This window comes from Paramormyrops kingsleyae, chromosome 19, assembly GCF_048594095.1.
Source record: "Paramormyrops kingsleyae isolate MSU_618 chromosome 19, PKINGS_0.4, whole genome shotgun sequence".
NCBI classification, from domain to species: Eukaryota; Metazoa; Chordata; class Actinopteri; order Osteoglossiformes; family Mormyridae; genus Paramormyrops; species Paramormyrops kingsleyae.
This window is the reverse complement of record NC_132815.1, coordinates 14,825,056-14,846,284: the sequence shown is the minus strand read 5'-3', so window position 1 is coordinate 14,846,284 and position 21,229 is coordinate 14,825,056. Positions and strand designations below refer to the sequence as shown.

Here is a 21,229-nt window from a genome sequence, read left to right as displayed (position 1 = left end):
ATTAAAGGATACATACTGGTGCAGTTTAACATGGGAAAATTTACTGATTCATAAAGCATTTATGCTAAACAACTTTAATAAAGAACTTTACAGACTGGCTTAAACAGGTCTCCCCTCCAGGCAAGTCATCTTTCCACGATGACATGGTCCCGATCTTCACCCTGGCAATAAAAGAAGAGGAAAAACACTTTTAAAAAAAAAAACATGTATATTAAGCGAAAGTCTCTGCTGATACAAGTGGGTTTACATTTACATGCGCTCACAGCGTTACAGACAAATTCAGACAGATAGCACTCCACGTAGGCCAGAGCGGTAAACACCTTCAGCCATACAGCATCACTCCAATTTCTTAGGGTTGTTAACGGCCACGTAGTGGTAAAGAACCACCAGCAGGAAGAGTGAGACGCCGAGCATGTTGGCGAAAATGGCCAGCTGTACATCAGTCACCATCCTGTGGAGATGAGGGAACACCAACACCACGGTATAAATCTGAAGGTGCAGCCACCATTGCGCAAACGCGACTTTAAAACTGTCATTATTGCCAAAAAATAAAATTACATGTAAAGAAACTCACTCTGTTGGCTGTCTGTATATTATTTGTAAATAAAAGGAACAAACAACTCCTCAGTTCACTGCGTTTCCTCCACGTCTCATCAGGCGTCGGGAACCAATGGTATTAGCGCACATCCACTTCCGTCACGTCACTTCCGCAAACGCTCTTCCTGCAGAATTATTATACGCTTAATGGGTAGCAGTTATGGTGAAATAAACGATTAATCAATGAATTGATATAGGGAATTAAAAATTGATTAATAAAATACACGTTTCTGCAGCCTGCCATGAATATATGTCTTGTTACTAAACGACAATAGATGTTTATTTCGTGATTGTATCCGCATGAAAATTTGGAGAACTGTTTTTCCTACTATTTTTAAACTAGTCTCATTATATTACATGTATTAATTTATTTAGCCGATGTGACTTACAAGTGAAGCAGATAGTACCGAAAACTATGCAACTAACAAGGAGCCAAATTAGCAGAAATGTAGTTAGGCTAAGTTTCCAGTGCAAGACTAGTACTATTTGCACTTGAGAAAGCTACACGACATGTAAAAAAAAAAAAAAAATTGCAAGAACCTAATAAGAGAGTAATTAAAATCAAAGACAAGTGCATAAATAAGAACACCCAGGGCACAGGACTGGTTAAGTGAGAAGACAATGGTTAGGCCAGTTGCTTGAGGTGTTGAGGTTGATGAGTCTCTCAAAGGTTTAGAGGTGTACTGACAGTATAATGTAGATTGGTAGCTCGTTCCACCATTGAGGAACTACATTTGAGACATTTTTTCACCTGATCTCCAGACAGTATTAGTTTGCTGACCAAAGAAAGGATGTAGGTCTTCATGAGTGTGTCCTTGATGGAGTGTTCGTATTGTAAGTATGGAATATTGAACAGTTTCTTGCCTCTACTGTCGATGCTCTGAGTGTGGTGTTCATGGGAAGACACCCCTGCTATTTAGCAATTTATAACACTGTCATATGTCTCTGAATGCACTGTTCTGTTCTTGGTCTGTTATTCATGTAACACCGTTTTAATGAGGCAAATCTCATTTTCATGCAGTATAATAAGGTAGAGTGCGAATATATCATCCATTCATATATTAATCTTCCAATTGGGTGTCCATTACAGAATCACTGGGGGTCCTGGAGCTTATTCCAAGCAGAATTAGGCATACAGGTCAACCTAACTGTAGTGAAAACAGGGAGTTGGGTGATGCAGAACTAGTACATTATGGTGAAAACTGTGAGCCATTAAAAAAGACTCATTATGTTCTTTTCTTTTGTTTTATTATTATATATTATTATTATTATTATTATCAGTCGTAGTATTAGTAGTAATAATAATGCTTTCAGTTAAACAGACACTGGAAAAACAATAATCTGACCAATAATGTCTACATATGACAAAATATAACTGTAAACAACAATCTAAATTTTACTATCCGGGGTAACAGCAAAGACGCCTGACATACTCGCCCTGCTGAAGAGGGTGCATGTATTTTTCTTGTATATTCAGATAAGCCTTCACAGCAGGTCATATCTATGAGTATTTTTTGTTTAAGCACATCACGGCCATGAGCATTAAAAAAACGTGAGTCTCACGAGTACAACGTGAGTCTTGCAACCTATGATAACGTAAGAGAACACCTTGGACGGAATACTGATCCATTGCAGTGTTTAAAGAAACTAATTAGCCTGACTATATGTCTGGGTTATAGGAGGAAATTACCCAAAGGAGTATCCAAAGAAAATATATACCTTACATTTTCAATTCCTTTACTGCAAATTGTACTCATTCTTGTACAAATTGTAAATCATCATCGTCATCATCATCATTATCGGGGTTAAAATCTCTACGTGTATTCGAAGTTCACCCGCCAGCCGCTGATGGCGTTGCGGCAAAAGCGCGGCAGAGTCACCCGAGCCCCGGAGGTGCTTCCGAGGGCGCGGCGGAGCGCAGTCACCACGGCGGCTTGTCGGCAGGAGGCGGAGCGCTGCTTCGGAAGACTGCTTCACTAGTAGCGCGTTCCTCTTTCGCCTCGCCGTTAGCACAGCAAGTCGCCATGGCTTTTTATGAGTATGTCACCCCGGAGCAGCTCACCGGCTTTGACAAGTATAAGGTGACTGGACCCGCCGTCGGCTTCCCGATAGCTAGCAGTTAGCATGCGCTGAAATGTGATGACTAACTATCCGGTTGGAGTGGTAACCAGCGGTTACCTCCTTTGAATGACAAGCCGGTTGGAGTGTTAACTAGTGACAAATTCTCTGACTAACCAGCGTGTTATCTAGCGGGGAGCTTTTCGACTAACTAGCGGATACATTTTCTGATTAACCATCCGACTGGATTGTTAACTTTCTGGTGCCTTCTCTGAATGACCAGCAGGTTGTTGTATTAACTAGCTGGTACCTTCTATGCTAGCTGATATGTTTTCTGACTCACAAGCCGGATACAGTGTTAACTAGCTGATAACTCATTTGAATGATCAGCCGGTTGGGGTGTTAACTAGCGGGTACATTTTCTGCCTAACCAGCCTTCTGGAATGCTAACTAGCTGGTGCCTTCTTTGAATGACTAGCCGGTTGCGGTGTTAATTAGCGGGTACATTTTCTGACTAGCCAGCTGGCTGAAGTGTTAACTGACGGGTACCTGGAATAACCAGTTTGATAAGGTAGTAACGAACTAACCGAACTAATATCTACGTATTCACAATCGCCCTGTAAGCGTTTGGGTTGTAAGACGGTCTCCTTTAACTTCCTGGTTTACATCGTGTCCGCCCCGGTAACCGGTTTAAGGTTTTACCCGCACACTGGGCTGCCCGTCTGCCCCCGCTTCGCCGCCAGCTGATTGACATCAGGAGACTCCCAGTCCCGCGTGCTTTACGGTGTTTCTCCGGCTTCATTCCCTCCGCTGCCATAACGCCCCCAGTCGCTCGTGCTACTTGGATATTTTCGCTTTATGTTAAATATGGCCCGTGATTTTCAGGGGTGTGTCTCATTGGTGAAAAGTTAATTCCAGTTGTACAGTTAAGGACAAGTTATTAAAGGTAGCCTCGTATAGGGGAGCCGTGATAAAGTAAGGTTAGCCTTTTTTCACTGCTACCTGAATAAGTTTTGTTTGTGTTATTCAAGATTATTTGGAAGACGGATCAGAAAAAGTGTCACATGTTAAGGTGTCAGATATGTAAATCTGCAGCCTTTTGTAAACCTTTTCCTGCAGTTTACCGTTTGGTAAATGCAATACACTTGCAAGTCAGCTACTGCATTTTCACCTTTTTCCTGGTAAAGGCAGTTGGATGCAGTGATGGCCATGAACTGAACTCTTTCCCAGCCACAGCTCTGACCACATGGGCCATATAAACTCATTTAAAACCCATTAGAATGGGGCGGGGGGGGGGGCATGTGGTGCATGCTAGCATTAGAAAACATGTCAGTAAAGCTTCTGTGTGGGCTCTAGACGCACTGGCTCTCAGGTCATGTGCCACAGCAGACAGCTGAAGGGGACCCCTCGGTGCTGAGAGTGCTCTCTACCCCCGTCTGTGAGTTGTTACCAGAGGTAACCCCAGGCTCCTTGAGCGGGGTGAGTTTCATGTCAGCAGGATGCTATGTCCTGGAAACAGACGGCCTGAGTGTCTCTTAATAGCTGGGCGTGCGTCAGAATGTGGCAGTAACTGACCCTGCTGCACACACTCTGTATGTGTGAAGTCACTGAGATCCGGGGACAGGGATCCGGGCCTTATTAATTTAAGAGCGGCCGGCGTCGTGACTGGAGGTCTGTGGCTGTCCTTTCGCCACGCTCACACACGCGCTCCTTAACTATTCTGTGCCATCGCTTTTTTCCACTCTCTCCTCGTGTTTCGTCACTGTCTGCTGTGTCGTGAGAGAGTTTGTAGGCTGCTGAGAGCTAGGGGAGTGGCTTATTCCATGGGATCATGTCTCTGTGGGACTTGAGTGTGCTGCAGTTTGGACCTGTGGAGTCTGGAGCTGCGTCCCACATCTGCTTCGTCTGCAGAAGCTCATTTGGAGGACGTCCTGATTTAAAGCTGCATGCCTTCACATCACAGAGACACTCGCGGGGCTGTTTTTGGGGACGTGACTCACTAACGGTTTCTGTACTCCATCACAATGTCACCCCCGCCAATCATCACCTGTACTATTTGCTCCCAAGGGGGGATGAGACTTTTCACAGATGCCACATGAAATGTTAGATTGGTGGGGTGTTATAAGTTCTGTGTGGTGTGTATGTGTGTGTGTGTGTGTATTATGGGATTTAATATATAAATATATCTCTAAATATTTCAATAATTAATTGTCCTTTTATTTTCAAATAATCCAACAAAAGGTATTATATTTCACAGCGTTTGTTTTTTGTGTATAATCCTTACATTTTTATTTCGTAATAATGTTGTGATTTTCATTAGACAATCATTATTTTAAAAATATTATTTTTCATATAAGTAATCCTATTTAATTATGATTGCTTATATGATTTGACTCAATGAAATTCAACTTTTACGTCGATGTATTTCCAAACCATGGTTTTCCGAACGGTTTTCATAACGCTTCTTTTCATCATAAATGGTGCTCCCTGTCAGTCACTTTGAGGGGGGTGGGATCCATTGTGAATGGATCGAGTGTTCCGTGAATGTCAGAACTAGTTGCATTACAGAAACATCGAACACATGGAGCACTGTCGGGGTATGAACTGAGAGACAGAATATGTCTTCAAAAGGAGCAGTTGCTCAGACACTTGCAGCCCCCCCTCTGAATGTGCCTAGTGTCAGGGCATGTGGCTTGTGACTGGCTGTCATGAGTCCCCACCCTGAGCCAAACACACAGGTCAGTACTTTAAGCATTCATGCACACTGCCTGACATCACATGCCAGTCAGTTAATGTGATCGGTCCGCTAGAGTTGGCTCAGTTCCAGGATTTTGAGTTTGATACTGATACCAGCTTTGGAAACTTGGTATAGATACCAAAGTGATACAGTAAAACATTCCCATTTTAACATTACGTATATTGCTTTTAAACACAGGCTTATTTATTAAATGTACTTAGATTAAACTCCATTTAATGCATGTTTTCTAATATTAATTTGGCCTCAGCTAGGTTCACAGTGAAAATACAATAATGTTAGGTTATATTTGGCAAAAATTTCACCTGCTTAAGTCTTGTTGGTCAAAATGGGCTATGTAGGTTCTCATGTAATAAATTTGCACCCAAAACTATATATGCAAGCAATCATCGTGTAAGCCACTACACGCAAAACAGTTCACCAAACTTTGTTTCAAGAATATATTTCATAAATTGCAGTGATACAAAATTGTATTTTTAGTTATCATAGTACATGCTTTTGTCACTATTCTGCTATTTTTGTGTTATACAGTGCAGTGTGTTTTTGGGTTATACAGTGCAGTGTGGGTTTTGTTTGCAGATCTTGAGATCTGAAGTTACATGTACAAGCAAGTGCTTTCTCTTGTTAGTGAACTTTACATGGTGTAATGTAGAGCCTTGCGAAGTTCAAACTGGTGTGTTGGACATTAATAATTATCAATTTGCTAAAGAAGAATGATCAGCCAGTGTTTTTCATTTTAGTGGCACTGAGTGATTCAATGATGGAAATATTTATCTTTGAGACATGAGTTAATTGTTCTATGTGAGTTGCAGCCTTTTGCAGCTTAACCACACTGTTGTGCTATATATGCATAAGCTGTTTTGAGAAATGCTCTTACAGTTGTGAGAATTTCATGAAATGTGGTAAAACAATAAAAAAAAACTGTAAAACCAAAATAATGCCATATCTCACTCTATCTCTACTGCCCTCTATATCAGCTAGAGGCAAGCAGTGGTTTCCATCTTCCGTCTGTGTCACTTCTCTGCACAAGAGACACTTGAAATGAGCAGAGTGTCTCTGCACAGAGTGCAGATTAGGCCACTGTGTGACAGAATTTCTTAAAGCATTTTTTTTGTATGTGCAATAGAGATGTATAGCACATTTTCATCAAATCTAAATTTGCAGAATTATAAAATCATGCCCTTCAACAAATTCTTGGTATCTCGATACAGTACTGATACTGTCTGCACTGTTTGGCTTTGGTCTTTTCAGGCCTTTTAGCTCTTTCTGGGGAATTCTGAGCATTTCTGAGAGCTTCTCCCAAGTGGTCAGATCTCGTGTTGGGTATTATACTCCGTGTCTGGTTTCTGCACTGTGCACAGCACAGAAGGATATGTGTGTTTGTTTGTCTACAGCTCATTTCTGTGGTTTGTTGTATATTTACTTCCTGTACGCTTACGAGCTGATTCAAGTGGCCTTGCTATCATATATGTTAGTCATAAGTGTCCTGAGGTGGTGGGGTGGGGGGGGGGGGCTCTTGGCCATCCATCCAGCTGCCCCTCCATCCACATGGAGTTATACATGGACGATTTGCAGGTACGCAGTCCTATTTGCTGAATGATTTACTGGAGGAGCGTGTTTCTGGGGGTTTACCAGCTGAAGTATCCGGCATGACAGGCTATGTGTGGCTTGGAGGTAACATTTCTCAATCGAGTGCAAGATGCCAGGAGCGGGCGTTAATATGTATATAGTACATTTACTTCTTTCTCCCAATGACAAACTAGGACATTCTGCAGCATGTGGCTCAGTGGGCTAAGCCTGTGTGCCTGTAATCCGAAGGTCGCCAGTTCGAACCCAGCCTCAGCATGTCTGCGGATCCTTGAGCCAGACCCTTAACCCCCAGCTCCCCTGGGCGCCGCTACAGATTGCTGCCCTTCACTGCCAGTTTACTCTACACAGTGCAAGTTGGGGGAGGCGTAAAGACTATTTTCCCATGGTATCAATGAAGTATCTATTATTATTTAGTGGCAGTTATAATTACTTCTTAAATGTAAAGTAAATTTATATTTAGGAGGCAGCACAGTGGTTAGCACTGTTGCCTCACACCTCTGAGACCAGGGTTAGAGTCTTCGCTCTAGCTTTACCTATGTGCAGTTTGCATATTCTCCCCGTGTCCAAAAACAAGCTGTGGTGAATTGGACATGCTAAATTGTCCTTGGATGTGAATGGTGTGAGTGCCCTGCGATGGGCTGGCGCCCCCTCCTGGCTTATTCCCCTGCCATTCTGGACCCCTACAACCCTTCACAGGACAAGTAGGTATAGAGGATGGATGGATGGATAATTTTACATTTATTTAGGCAGAGGTTTTAATGCAGAGTGGCGCACGATTTTGAGGAAGCAGACTGAGCCAATCCCTGGAGCAAGGCAGAGTTAAGGGCCTCACCCAGGCGCCCAGTGGTGAGATCACTTTGACCCTGGGATTTTAACCCTGCGACCTTCCAGTCACTGGCACACGTCCCTAATCCACCTCACTGCACAACTTCCCCAGAAACAAGATGCTTGGCATTCCCTGACTGGGAAATATCAATTAGAAGTTTAACATATGTAATGTGATGAATCCTTTGGGTTTTGTATGAGTGTTGATTTACTATGCAACTACCGTTCTTATCCCGACGAGCAGTAGTATACTCTCTTCATATGTTTAACTGGCATTAAATGGAAAAATGCTTTTATGTATGGATTATTAACGAAGGCCAATTTAAATGATTCCTTTGAGAGAGAGGAAGAAAAATGAGGGTTTAGTATTGTCCTTGTCTTGTGTTTAGCCTCACAGATTGTTAAACAAATGCTTTCTTTTGGCAAATGGTACAGTAAGAAAATATTACTTCTTGCTTGTTTTGATCTATATTGAACTTCAAAATGTGTATGCGTGCGTGTGTGTGTGTGTGTGCTGGTAATGTGTCGGAGGGGTTGTCCTGCATTTTCATGCCTGTAAATCCTTCTCTGCTCTTTGACATCGCCTCTGACTGTCTCTCCCCCTCCCCCCACAGTACAGCGCCGTCGATTCCAACCCCCTGTCAGTGTATGTCATGCACCCGTTCTGGAACTCTGTCGTAAAGGTGAGTCACGGGTGTCTTTCCGCCTAAAATGGCCTCGTCTCGCTTAGGGCCATAGCTCACTGGGCGCTTGCTGTGAATATGAAGTCCCACTCAGCTGTGGCCATGTGACCCTCCCCCCCCCAACAGATATTGCCCACATGGCTCGCCCCAAACCTCATCACGTTCACCGGCTTCATGTTCCTGGTGCTCAACTTCCTCATGCTGGCTTTCTACGACTTTGACTTCGACGCCTCGGGTGAGTCGGGCCGATGACGTGTCCTGTCCTCTTGTACCCTTGCCGCGTCCCTCCCCTGTTGTCACTCAAGTTCACAGTTTAAAGGCAGCCAGATAAGGCGGAGGAAGGGCATAAGTGCTGCAGACACTGACTTGCGGGACGGTGCCTGTCCCTACGCCGCTCGTCTGTTCGGTTAGGACAGTCTCCCCAATCCCCAGTGAAGCATACAGTGAAGCATGTAAAGCGTGTAACAGAGATCACTGTGTTTGCTTTCAGGCCAAGGTCACACGCACGTCCCGACCTGGGTGTGGGTGGCAGCTGGAGTCTTCAACTTCATCGCTTACACTCTGGGTACGTTTCACTACCATTGCGCGCTGCAAATGAGGGTTTAAAAAGTCAGAGCCAATTCGGACCGGATCAGGTGTGATGCACCGAGCTTCTGACCCGGGTTCCCATTTGGAAAGAGCTTCCATGTCAGGATCCTGCACTTTGTAGTGCCACCCAGTGTACAGTGCTCACGGGCTCGCCTGTGTCTGCCGACGTCCCTCAAACAGCTGTGTCCTTTTCAGATGGTGTGGATGGGAAACAGGCTCGCAGGACCAGCTCCAGCACGCCGCTGGGGGAGCTCTTTGACCACGGCCTGGACAGCTGGGCCTGCATCTTCTTCGTGTCCACAGTGTACTCCATCTTCGGGCGTGGCAACACGGGAGTGGATGTGCTGACGCTCTACTATATCCTGTGGTCCGTGCTGTTTTCTTTCATCCTGTCCCACTGGGAGAAGTACAACACCGGCGTGTTGTTCCTGCCCTGGGGATATGACATCAGCCAAGTGGTGAGCCAATCACGCCAGTGCCGCTGTCCGGTTTTACGGTTCCGCAGGCCCTCTGGGTGTTAGATGGATGGATATATGGGTAGACTAATCCTGAAAGAAATTGCAGGTATACAATGGCACCCATTTAGACATGGAACCCATGACGAACATTTAGACAGCAAAAACGCATTTAGATTTTGACAAAACAATAACAATAAATAATCAATGACAATAAATGGTACCAGTGATAGTAGTGTGTTAGCCTGGCACAGGGGGCACTATGGTGATCCTGGCATGCTTGTAATGTCGCTGTCCTCCTGCAGACCATCTCCGTCGTGTACATCATCACAGCTGTGGTGGGTGTGGAGGCGTGGTACAAGCCCATATATGGGAACTTTTACTACAGAGACCTCTTCACTGTGATGATCTTGGGTGAGGCTCGAGGGCACGTCTTGGGTGCCTGTCTACTACACGATGCTCAGCTCACCGGTGTCCACAGTCATTCAGGATCTTCAGAAAGTGCCACTATTATACTGAAATGTCTGTTTTCTCTCCTTTCAGGCTGTGCGTTCGTAGTAACTCTCCCAATGAGCCTTTACAATGTCTTCAAGTATGTATATCTTCATGTTTCCCCATAAAATAGATTGTCAGATCTGAAAGGCTTCAGTAGGTCAGCTGAGTGTGTGTGAGCGGTGATGCCTGGATTCTCCAGTTGATGGTGCTGGTTCCCCTGTTGGCAGGGCCTACCGCAGCAACTCCCTGAAGCACGGCTCGCTCTATGAGGCCTTCCTGCCCTTCCTATCCCCGGTGATACTCTTTTTGCTCTCCACCCTCTGGGTCTGCCTCTCTCCCAATGATATCATCCAACAGCAGCCCCGCATCTTCTACCTCATGGTGGGCACAGCCTTCGCCAACGTCACTGTGAGTTTGCCTCTGGGGTCTGTTTGGGGGGTTAGTGAGCACTCTGCTGGCCTCTACTGTCTGACTCTGAACCTAACTCTCTATACCCTGACTGTCTATACCCTGTCTACACCCTCACCCTAAATATCTACACCCTGGTCCTAAAATAACCCTCTATACCCTAACTGTCTACTTCCTGACCCTAATCCTCTACACCCTACCTTTCTATACCATGACCCTAAAATGACTCTCTATACCCTACCTTTCTACACCCTGACTCTAAAATAACCCTCTATACCCTGTCTACACCCTGACCCTAACCCTCTACACCCTACATTTCTACACCTTGACCCTAAAATAACCCTGTATATCCTACCTTTCTACACCCTAACCGAACCCTCTAACCATAACCATTTGCCTGCTTTTGTCGCCTCACCCCTCCCCGCAGTGCAAGCTGATTGTGTGCCAGATGAGCAACACGCGCTGCCAGCCGCTCAGCTGGTTGCTGCTGCCCATGGTGCTGCTGGTTCTGCTGGTGGCGTCGGGCGTCCTGAAGCACAGCGAGGGCCTCGTGCTGCACGTCTGGACCGGGCTGGTGCTTCTGGGCCACATCCACTATGGCGTGTCCGTGGTGAGTCCTGCTGCTCTGCTCCGCCGTATCTCTCGCCACTCTGTCGTCGAGATGTGTGTCTCGCTAAAAGCCGCACTCCCTTTGACCATCCATCCCCCCCCCCCCCCCCCAGGTGCGTCAACTCAGCGCACACTTCCACATCTTCCCCTTCTCGCTGAAAAAGCCCAGCACCGATTGACTAGAGGAGGAGAAGATGGGTCTGCAGGCTGCGGAGGTCTAGCCAGCCTGTCCCTCCCCGTGCTCCACATCACCCAAAAGGGGGTGCCATTTCCCCCAGGAGACACCCAGCCACTCAGCGACACACAGCCCGGCCCGGCCCTCCCCTCCCCCTAGCAGCCCGGTTTGGGGTTGGGGGGTGGGGGGTGACCTTTTCATTGTTTTCAGCAGTGAGGTTTGCTTGTTTCCTAAGGAAATGTGCTTCAGCATTGACGGCACACCAGAACCAGCCTGGTGCCTTTTTTACACACACTCTCATGAATGTACTGTGCAAGGCCCCGGACCAGCGGGCTTCCTCCTTTCGCGTTGGTTGGTGTGCAGTCCTCTCTAACTTGGGATCTCAAAGCTACACGACTCTGTCCATCTCAGAATGATTGGGCGCATCAGACTAAGAAGGCCAAGACTTGCTCAGTGTCTGATTGGTCCAGTTCGGGAGATGCGAGCTGTTCACAGCCCTGGGGACGTGTGGCTCCGCTGTTTGTGGGACTCTGTGTTTTCCCGTCTTGCGGGTGGTGATGTCAGCATGGCCCCTTCCTCTCTTGCTTGGCTCTCTCCCTCTTTCTTTAGTTTGAGCTTGAATGAAGAGTGTACCTCAAACCCAGTTCTGGAACGGCTATACTCTGAAGGAATAAGCATGTGTTTGTTTTATTTTAAATTTTTTTTTTACAAAATGTAAGCACTAGTTTCTACTCGTATACATGTATAGTTATATGGTTATTTTGTTGTTACGGTTTCCCAGTCAGTGGATGGTTCAGAGTGGTGGTGGTTGTGATCGTTTATTTAAGTGATGCCAGCATATCAGTCCTGAAACGACTCTTGACATTTCGTGTATGTATGTGTGTTAGGAAGCTGAGCAAAGCTGAATTTCAGATTTGATTTCTCCAATAATTTTTTTTTTAATTGTAACCTTTTTTGAGAACTGTTCATATGCCATCTTGACGGTAGTCTGTAAGAAGTCTGGGTTGCCCCCCCCCCGCCCCCCTGCAGTGGATTTTGCCTGGTGTGTGAGTAAAGGCCATGTCTGTGTTTATTAATGTGTCACTGTCACCAGTACTTGCTACAACTATCTGTAAATGGTCACCTTCCGTCCCACGAAAGTGCTCTGGCTTTCTAAATGATGTACTCTGTGTGTCGATCATGTTGGTTGAAGTATGGATGTAATCATAAGCAGCTGATTCATGTGCATGGTGTGTGTGTGCTGGGGTCGTCGGGCCATCACGCCATGTACAGATCGCCCGTGTACTACAGTATTCTATGTGCTTGGGTACTGGGCTTTCTTTTCATAGTCAGCTTTTTCCTTGTCATGACCTCACCTCAGACAAATGTGTATGCAAATAAGTGGTAAGATTAGTATTATTCAAAATATTCACTCGATATAAAATGTTAATGCTATTATGATGTATATACAGGTTGATGAGATGGGGATAGACCACCTTCCTGTAAATATCACATATAAAGTTAATCTTGCTGTTTGACTAATTTCTTAGGGCTGTTTCAGTTGGTGACCATATGTATGCGAATACTTCAGTAAGATTTAAAGTGTTGGGTGGCAGATGGGCCTTTTTTTTGCGAAGAAGCCATTTCCATTTGTGAATTTGTCACTCGCTAAGTAATCACTTTTTAGCTTTTGTGTGAAGAGTTAGATAAGGAATTCGCTGTAACTTTCCTACCTCAGACTATTGTAGTACATGACTGAGACTGTCTTCATGACTTCATCCAGTACAGGTTGATCAACTGATGTTTAAAAAAAATGGGTAGCAAGCAGGAACATTATCATGGTCTGGCTTTTGTGAGTTTGTGTGTACAGATGTGTAATGCAGTGTCAGGTACACCTGGCACGTTTCATGTGATTTAAATCTGTGTTCTGCTGTTGACAAACACCACTTAAATACATTGGCCTCTAATGACTTAATGCTGTGACATTCAGTTTCCAACAGGACATTTCCAAAAATGGCCAGTGTTTAAAGTAGGCCAGACTATATATATACACATTAGTTCTGTTTGCCTAGTAAAGTAATAAGCTGCGCATTGCTCTAGTAATCAGACTGACGCCATTCTTGTTTCATTAAAATGTCTTACTATGTGATCTGCTCCTATGTTCTCGGTTTCCTGTTACCCTACCGGTCTTGCTGCATCATGTGTTTCCTGTTCTTCAGATGAAGCCTTTGTCTGCTGGCCCTAGGCTGCATGTCTCTAGATATCCGTAACTGAACATCTCCCAGGTGCTGTGTTCAGCATCCCTACAAAAGACTGTCCCCAACCACCATGTGTGTGTTTGGGTGATTTGTAAATTATGCACCTCAAGGTAAATTTACAACTCGGTGGGAACATAACTCAAGTGCTCTGGAGTTGCAATGCAAAGCATGTGGATGGACTATTTGAACATTCATACTTTGGTTTGTTTAGAAATCCATTCTGTCCAACAACTTAGCTTTGTTTTAAAATTTGCCTGACTGCTCTTATGTCCTATTATTCACCAGCATAAGCTGTCTGTAGATCACTTTATACAGTTGCTTGCACATTGTTCTACACGTGGAAAGGAGGCAGTTCCTCAGTGATTCATGCCATGTAGCTATTCAACATGCAAAAAAACCACTCAGGAGCAGGAAAGTAGCTGCCAATTAGCCTGAAGACAAGTACTCACTATACTCTATCCTGAATGCGATGATCAAATAAGTTGTACTGCAGTTTAGTGGAATTTAAGAGATTACTTCTTGCCTGCTTTTTTCCACACTAATGCTGCAAGACAGTCCAAGTAGTCAGACAGCAAAATATCAGGAAACCAGAGCAGTAAGAACAGGCACGGCAGAGTCCTAAAAACACCACATCCAATTAATGTTTCTTACTCATTTATTTTCAGTTAATGCTTGTTGGATACAAAATGTATGTACTGCTATAGAGTTACAAAACAAAGTGAATAAATTAGCCACAAATTAGACAATGACTTATGTACAAAATTACAGGCAGTAAAGGCAACGTTTTAGTGTTTTGATAAAGGAGTAGATGATGGACGGATGGCCATGCCATTTGGCTGGGCTGATAAGGGGCCAGAAAGGCACAAGATCAGCCCCTTCGTGTGATCACTATGGCAACCGCGTCAGACCACATCCTGCCATGGTGGCTGTCGGGACCTACCCGCGTCATTCGTTTTAGGCTGTGTACACAGCGTACGGTGACTGTACGGAGAATGCCTAGGGCCCAAGCTGACTGTGAGCCCATGCAGCCAGTCACCCAGCTTTACTTATCAAACAGTTACCAGCCCAGAAGCTCTTAGGATGGGGACCAGTCTCAACCATGAGTACCCATAGTGCAGTGTACTTCACTGAGGCAGAGCAGCAAAAGCCAGTGCTGCAATATCACATCTTCAATGCCTCTGCATTCAACTGTACAGATGCACGGTGTTTCGAAAGCTTTCCCCTAAATGTTAGGATTCAGAAGCTCGTCTAGAATCAGGCGGATTTGAAGTCAATGCTGCCAACAGCATAAGGACATGCTGACAATTAAAATCTGAACTAGCTACCACAAAATATTAAAAAAGAAAACATAAAAAATAAAGATAAAATATTACGCATGAAAGGTTGTTAATGTGTAGAATGCCATGCATGTCGCCGTGGAAGGTCAAGTCTTTCGCTTCACGCTTCCAAAATGCTTTGTCAGGGTTCAGTCTTTCCGGTAAAACGTTCAGGATGCACTCAGTGTTCCTGCCTGGTCTACGTAGGACACAGAACTGTGTAGAAAGAGAGAGAAGATGACAGGATGGTAAAAGCCACATTCAGGTACTGGGATAAAAGGTGTGAGAGAAAGACCAGCTAGGTGCCGACATCACCCCAAAAAAGACACATCAACAAACCAAGAAGATATCAACTACAAGCAGCACCTGTGCAGGTCGGTCCGAATTATGTTAGAAAACCTGGACTATATGACAGAAATGATTATAAACATGGTTCATACCCACACCACTGGAAATAAAATATGCTCTGCCAACAAAAGTCAGCACTAGAGGAGAGAACAGTGCTCTGTGGTGGCACAGCTAAAGGGACGCAGTGCAGGAATGAAGCAGTGCAATACACACAAACACACCTACACACACAAAGGCTGCACTACCACACCCTGCCAGTAGGGGTGGAGGGGCATTCTAATAACAGGAACTCATAGTGCTGTTTAACAAACCTCTGACTCCACAGCCCTCACACCAAAGCTAGTATGAGGAATGCAGGCAAAGAAGAGAAAGGAAAATTAAATTCATGGATCAGTGGAGCCACAAACTGGGAAACTGCATCAAATGAAGGCTAAACAAATGGGGAAATTCCCAGATAATTACAAAGGAGGGAGAGGGCCGAAGGATCAGGCTGGTCTGTAATACACCTAACCACCAGAGGGCAGCGGAGTTCATCTTCAGGTAAGGACAAACACAGCTCTGCTGGAGCAGAAACAGGAACGTTACCTTTGAGGATGTAATCTGTGAGGAGGCTCGGCACCTTATCGCTGTCCTCCCGCATGGCACGCAGAACTGAGGGGACGCAAAGATGGGCGTGGAAGCTCAGTCAGTCAGTCACAAAGAGACAGGAGGCAGCGATGGGCAGAAAGCCGGCCTTCCGGCCAGAGAGAGGAGCACTCACTCTTGGTGAGAATCTGAAGATCTTCCACTGAAGGAGGCCCCCCCTTCTTCTCATAGGGAATGACGGTGGTCAGGTACTACAGAAACACAAAGGCAGGTGAGCACCGGGAACGACAGACGCCAGGTGCCGTGGAGGACAGGGAGAGGCGGACAGGGAAAAGGGGGCACCTGTTTGTCCCCGAGCGCGCTGCCGAACGTGTGGCGGAAGCCATTCTGAATGGCGGTGGAGAGGACCTCCATGCTGAAGCGCTAGGGAAGGAGGCACAGAGGAGCGCAGGAGCAGACAGGAGGACGGAGGGGGAGAGAGAGAGAGAGAGACAGAGCGTGTGAGACTTCAAATGCAGGGCAGGCAGATGGCTCCACTCAGCATCAGAATGGGAGGGTGAAGTTTGGGGGGGGGGGCACTGCATGCACCACAAACACCCAGGTAGCTGTGACACGGAGGACAGCGAGGCAGGAAGAAAGTATGGTAGGTGGGTTAGTGGTGGGGTGATCTGCTGGCATCTGCCCCCCGATTACGCCACTAAGCACCTGAGTAGTGGGTGAAAGCTGACAGCTCGAAGGAACACATTCACTGCAGCTTCCAAAGCCTCCCTGTAGGCTAAGGGCACTGGGAGGGGTGGCACCATTATTCACAGGCTATGAGCCCCTCCCCCCAAAGCCAGAGACGGCTTCCTAAGAAAAGCTGGAAGGTTCCAACGCCTGCCAGACCACGGCGCCACGTCAGCCGCTGACCATGGAGCAAGAACACAGAAGATGGAGGAAATGGAGGTTGTAGGAAACTGGCAGAAGAGACTGTGAGAAGAGCCATGCAGCCAGGTCCCTGAGGAGGACTCTGCAGTACCAGAGCGAGGCCCAGAGAGGGCGCCCTCCACCGCCACCCCAGAATCCTTCAGTCTCACTCTCTCAGTGGAACACCCCCGCCAGCACGCCAACAGCTATGCCTGCATCACGTGCTTTGAAAGGAGTGTCATCTACAGGGTCGACGCCCAGGGTGAGCCCATGACCCCTCACCCGTGCCACAGCATTGGACGCTCCTTCTACTACCTGTTTTGGAGCCACCCCTGTTTCTGTGCTCTCTCCCCGTTTCGGACCCCCCCCATAGGACTCACCGTCCCCGGTGCCTGTGCTCTCTCTGCCCGGCCCTGGTGGCCCCCTCCCCCACGCAGCCTCCTCTTCTTCCTCAGCAGCTCCCGATGCTCCTTCTGCCGGTTCTGCACCTCAATCAGCACGCTGATGAAACTGTTCTTCACCTCCTTCTCAAAGTCCAGCTCGTCCCGCAGCGCCAGCTGCTGGATCAGCTCCTCCGAGTACTGCCTGATCTCCATCTCCACCTCCTCCAAGAGCTCGTTCAGCTCCGCCACTGACATGTGCTTCAGTCCTATTAGGAGACATGTTTGGTGAGCGGGAAGCAGAAGAGAACATGCAGAGAAACCCCCAGATGCACTGCATCTTAAGGGAATAACCTTATAAAGAGAATAAAGCTGACCAGACCCATTCAGTCATTAAAAGTAAAGCACCCAAATCTGCACAAGGCAGGCTAGGATTAGCTGAAATGCAGAAACAATTGTATTGCAAGACATTACTCATGATATTGACAACGCTACATTAACATGACATAACGCATTTTTAAAACATTTTAAAAAAATAAAAGAAAAATGGTGCTGAAGAAGTAAATTAAAGACAGACTCAGGCAAAAGGATTTCAGATGGAACAGCACACTTACGTTCCTCATAACTGCTGCTCGTACAGGACCTCTGGAGCGAGTGACCCTCTTGCGAGAGCAGGGACAGGTCTGACTGAGAAGGGTTCTCTTCCTCCTCGGGGTCTGGAGACTCCTGCATCATCTCCTCGATCTCCTCAATCACCTAGAAAACGCCCAGATGTTTGAATGTGCGTGAGGGCATGATCTAGATGCACACGGGATAGGCACCATCCGTACCTGCTCAGCAGTGAAGAGGGGCTCGTCGGTGACGCAGGAGATGATGATGGAGTGCATGTCCAGCTGCTCCCGCAACTCCTCATCATCAGACAGGTCCAGGTTCACGGATTCCGACTTCTGAGGGGCAGAGAGCACAAGCAAACTAGTCCCTTATCACTAAATACTCCTTGGAAAGGTCCATCCACGACAGCATGACGAGGGCATGACTGCTTCCTACAGATAATCCCCTGCATGTCATTCTGCATGTTTATGGCCCTTCTTGACAGTCCCAGGTCTAGGAACAGTGATGGATCTCATTAGGCTGAGGGATTATGGGAGAGTGAACAGTCCATCATTCCACTGACCTGAGTGTAATGGCTGTGAATCCATATCAGTTTTTTGGGAAATGGTGCATATTTATAGAATTATTGTGTTTTAGGAAAATACCAGTATTCTGAGCAGCCATCTGCTCAGGCCAGAATGCGACGGGATCTTGCAAAATAAATGGTCTCACTCACCCCCTTTTCCGTGAGGTTGAGGGTAGGGAGGTGCAAGGACCGAGCGTGGGATGTCTTCCAGTCCACTGGCATCACGTTGCCATAGTTACCAGTCAGTGCATTCCAGATCCTGGAGGAAGTACAATTTGCAAAACAGAATCGGCATGTACGATACTTGTCTGCTGAAATTTTGCAAACTCACTTTAGTCATGTTATCCTCCACACACAGGCAGACACCTGAGAAGTCCTTCCCCAACTCATCCTCATATTTCTGTAGCTCACATCTCCATAGCTGCCCTCTGCAGAACAATCACTCCTCACAGCATGCTGAAAGTTACCCACACGTAGGGGGAAATTCACTCCACACCCAGACAGACTTATCCTCCGGTTTGTCTGTCAGCCGATCCAAACTTAGCAGAAACTGAATCACAACATCCCACAAGCTCTTATTAATAACAGAGCCAGCTCCAACACAGACTTACGCTTCGCATTCAAATTGGCAGACTAGGACTGATAACACCATCAACGACCAAACCCATCAGAATGACAGACACGGACTGGATCGAACACGACCCAGTCTGACAGCCTTGGTTAAAATAAAAGGCGCATTTTGAAGGAGCTTTTCCAAAGGGAATGACCATCCTCCATCTTAACAATATAGCAATTCTTGGGCAGCAAAACTGATGTCAGAATTCAGATTCTGAATAAATATATAACTCTTCAAATATGCAAACAATTTTTAGTATCCATAAAAATTAAATATTTCATCACAAAAATATTATTAGGAGTAACCGACCAGACAGCTACTTTTTCGCCTTCTAGCTATAGGCTTATAACACTAGTAAGACTACATGGGCACATCTCAGACTCTTTGCTAGCGTTAGCCTTTAGCTTGTCAGCTAGCTATGTAGGACACGCTATATGGGATTGGACGGTCACCTCTCAGACTCTTTGCTAATGTTAGCCTTTAGCCTGCAATTATCAGCCTGTATCATTATTATTATTAGCCGTTAGCCCGCGGCCCCGACTGCCGGCCACTCACTCGTCATCCTTCAGCATGCTGTCCTCCGTTATAGGGTTCACTGGGGCAATGTTCTCGGTGTTCGTGTTGTAGTTTCGGAAACACACGGTGAGCTTCTCTTCGAAGCTGTTCACTAAATCCTCCATGGACTGAAAGCTGCCCGTATCGCCCGAGAGGCCGCCCTCGAGCTCCGGAAAGTCCTCGAGCAGGCCCGGCACATCGCCGGCGTTCCAGTTCACCGCATCCAGACAGCTCTGCGGTTCCGACAACGGCCTGAACTCGTTGAAATCCTGCCAGTCCTCGTCAAACTGCGCCAGCGGAGCCGCCATAACTGCGGCAAAACGGCGAGCTTCCCCCCGAGCCGAACTTGTCTTTGCGGAGGTCTGTATAACCGAGCTTTCACCCGAAACCCCCCCCCCAGTGGGCGGGAACAAGCGCGCTGTCAATCAGTGCTTCAGGCCAATAGGCAGCTTGGAGGAACAAACCAAGTGACGAAGAGGAAGTCTGTGATTTATATAGCGATAATCCCGCCCAACACTGAGTACTCACTTCCTTTCCCTTCAGAAGTTTCTGCAAACCGGAAGGGGAGTGTAGTTTAGTAACTTATAATCAAAGATAACCGTTGGGGTCAGGTTCAGGTATGCAACCTGCCTCAGTTTAATAGCTCCAGACCAGGGCTCTTTAAATTTGGACCTTGATTCAAAACCTAGACCTTGTTTTCAGTTCACCCAGTCAGTTAGTTTAATAATTACTGATTCTGACTGGCCACAGAGGCTTCATGCCTGGTTCCCAAGTAAAGGAAGGTTGGAGAATCAGCAGGGCTTGGACTTTGAGGACTGTTATATGAACAGCCCTGGTATAAACTCTAGTCATACACACGTATTCTTTCAAGAGATCCTGACAATGACCCCAACTCTGTATGAAACTGAACAGATTGGCTTAGTAAGAGGGTAGCAGGGTGTGTTTGCTCATGACCAATTTTTAATTAATTAGTAGTCTTTATTTCTCTTTTGTTAGATTATTGTTTTACTCCTTTGGCTGCTGTACTTTCTCTTGTGGCTTTGTGTTGCTTAATATACAGCTGGCCAGCCCCTATGTTCAATGCCAGACTTCCTGCCCTCTCTAATGTTATTACAGTGGCAGCAGACTTTTGTTCCTTAAGCAAATATCATACCGCCTCTTGTCTCTGAGCATTATCAGCCCAGATGCATGGTTTTGCTGGATATTAGTTGTTGGTTATTCATTCTTGTCTGTGCCAGTTTATTCCAAAATGACCTATTTACAGACAAGACCACTTTGGACTGAGGGAGGCACTATAATGGCTGTAGGAGTGATAACATCTTCAGCCAAAGAATAGAGGGTAAATGATTAGAAACTCTGGTGGCTGAGGTCTGCCTGCTGGTCCTTCAAAGAGTCACCTGGCTCCGCAGGTAAAGTGGCACATTTGTGGCCTCTCTGGAAGCAAAAGAAGCTAAGACAAGCTGGGGGCCATCCTGTTCAACCTTCACTTCCTTCTGAAGTTAATATCTTAAGAAGTAGTAAGATCTAAGAGCGTGGCCTCAGATCACAGTGGGGTATTAGTAGTGTAACAGTGGCCAATGTCACAGAACCTATGAGCTGTAGCTTCCTAGGGCTGGTGTTACACTACTACTGTTTTATCAGAGACTAGCGAGAGGGAGGGTCATGTCTGTAGTAATAAGAACATAAGAACATAAGAAATATACAAACGAGAGGAGGCCATTCGGCCCATCGAGCTCGCTTGGGGAGAACTTAACTAATAGCTCAGAGTTGTTAAAATCTTATCTAGCTCTGATTTAAAGGAACCCAAGGATTCAGCTTGCACTACGTTATCAGGAAGACTATTCCATACTCTGACTACACGCTGTGTAAAG

General features: G+C 46.2%; 3 protein-coding genes across 6 annotated transcripts; 1 reads left to right on the top strand and 2 right to left on the bottom strand.

Annotated features, from left to right (window-relative positions):
• Positions 1 to 19: 19 nt before the first annotated feature.
• ost4 (oligosaccharyltransferase complex subunit 4 (non-catalytic)) lies at positions 20 to 3,372 on the bottom strand. Of its 2 annotated transcripts, none has more exons than XM_023826604.2 (3): positions 575 to 722; positions 321 to 451; positions 20 to 161 (listed from the first exon to the last, which is right to left on the bottom strand). In XM_023826604.2, exon 2 carries the CDS (start codon positions 448 to 450, stop codon positions 337 to 339), a length of 114 nt encoding a protein of 37 aa, XP_023682372.1. In that variant the 5' UTR covers position 451; positions 575 to 722; the 3' UTR covers positions 20 to 161; positions 321 to 336. The 2 variants fall into 2 exon arrangements, 1 of the variants encoding a protein (XP_023682372.1); XR_002840045.2 differs by lacking the exon at positions 20 to 161 and adding an exon at positions 3,358 to 3,372.
• On the top strand, positions 1,221 to 13,366 carry selenoi (selenoprotein I). Of its 2 annotated transcripts, none has more exons than XM_023826600.2 (10): positions 1,221 to 1,431; positions 8,440 to 8,508; positions 8,635 to 8,743; positions 8,999 to 9,073; positions 9,292 to 9,554; positions 9,857 to 9,965; positions 10,095 to 10,143; positions 10,274 to 10,454; positions 10,882 to 11,064; positions 11,177 to 13,366. In XM_023826600.2, exons 2-10 carry the CDS (start codon positions 8,479 to 8,481, stop codon positions 11,282 to 11,284), a joined length of 1,107 nt encoding a protein of 368 aa, XP_023682368.2. In that variant the 5' UTR covers positions 1,221 to 1,431; positions 8,440 to 8,478; the 3' UTR covers positions 11,285 to 13,366. The 2 variants fall into 2 exon arrangements, with proteins under 2 accessions (XP_023682368.2, XP_023682367.2); XM_023826599.2 differs by lacking the exon at positions 1,221 to 1,431 and adding an exon at positions 2,442 to 2,678.
• A 746-nt stretch (positions 13,367 to 14,112) lies between these two features.
• On the bottom strand, positions 14,113 to 19,822 carry LOC111851562 (fasciculation and elongation protein zeta-2). Of its 2 annotated transcripts, XM_023826601.2 has the most exons (9): positions 19,359 to 19,822; positions 18,338 to 18,446; positions 17,841 to 17,957; positions 17,625 to 17,766; positions 17,011 to 17,279; positions 16,067 to 16,147; positions 15,900 to 15,975; positions 15,725 to 15,790; positions 14,113 to 15,007 (listed from the first exon to the last, which is right to left on the bottom strand). In XM_023826601.2, the coding sequence occupies exons 1-9, from the start codon at positions 19,664 to 19,666 to the stop codon at positions 14,991 to 14,993; spliced, it is 1,185 nt and encodes a 394-aa protein (XP_023682369.1). In that variant the 5' UTR covers positions 19,667 to 19,822; the 3' UTR covers positions 14,113 to 14,990. The 2 variants fall into 2 exon arrangements, with proteins under 2 accessions (XP_023682369.1, XP_023682371.1); XM_023826603.2 differs by lacking the exon at positions 16,067 to 16,147.
• Between the last annotated feature and the right edge of the window lie 1,407 nt (positions 19,823 to 21,229).

Excerpts from the sequence above, each read along its gene's own strand:
- LOC111851562 (XM_023826601.2), bottom strand. The coding sequence starts at position 19,666 with ATGGCGGCTCCGCTGGCGCAGTTTGACGAGGACTGGCAGGATTTCAAC. Across the intron at positions 17,958-18,337 it reads TCAACCTCACGGAAAAGGGG|AAGTCGGAATCCGTGAACCT; the intron begins GTGAGTGAGACC and ends TCTGCCCCTCAG. Across the intron at positions 15,791-15,899 it reads TCTTCAGATTCTCACCAAGA|TTCTGCGTGCCATGCGGGAG; the intron begins GTGAGTGCTCCT and ends GCGTCCCCTCAG.
- ost4 (XM_023826604.2), bottom strand. The coding sequence starts at position 450 with ATGGTGACTGATGTACAGCTGGCCATTTTCGCCAACATGCTCGGCGTC.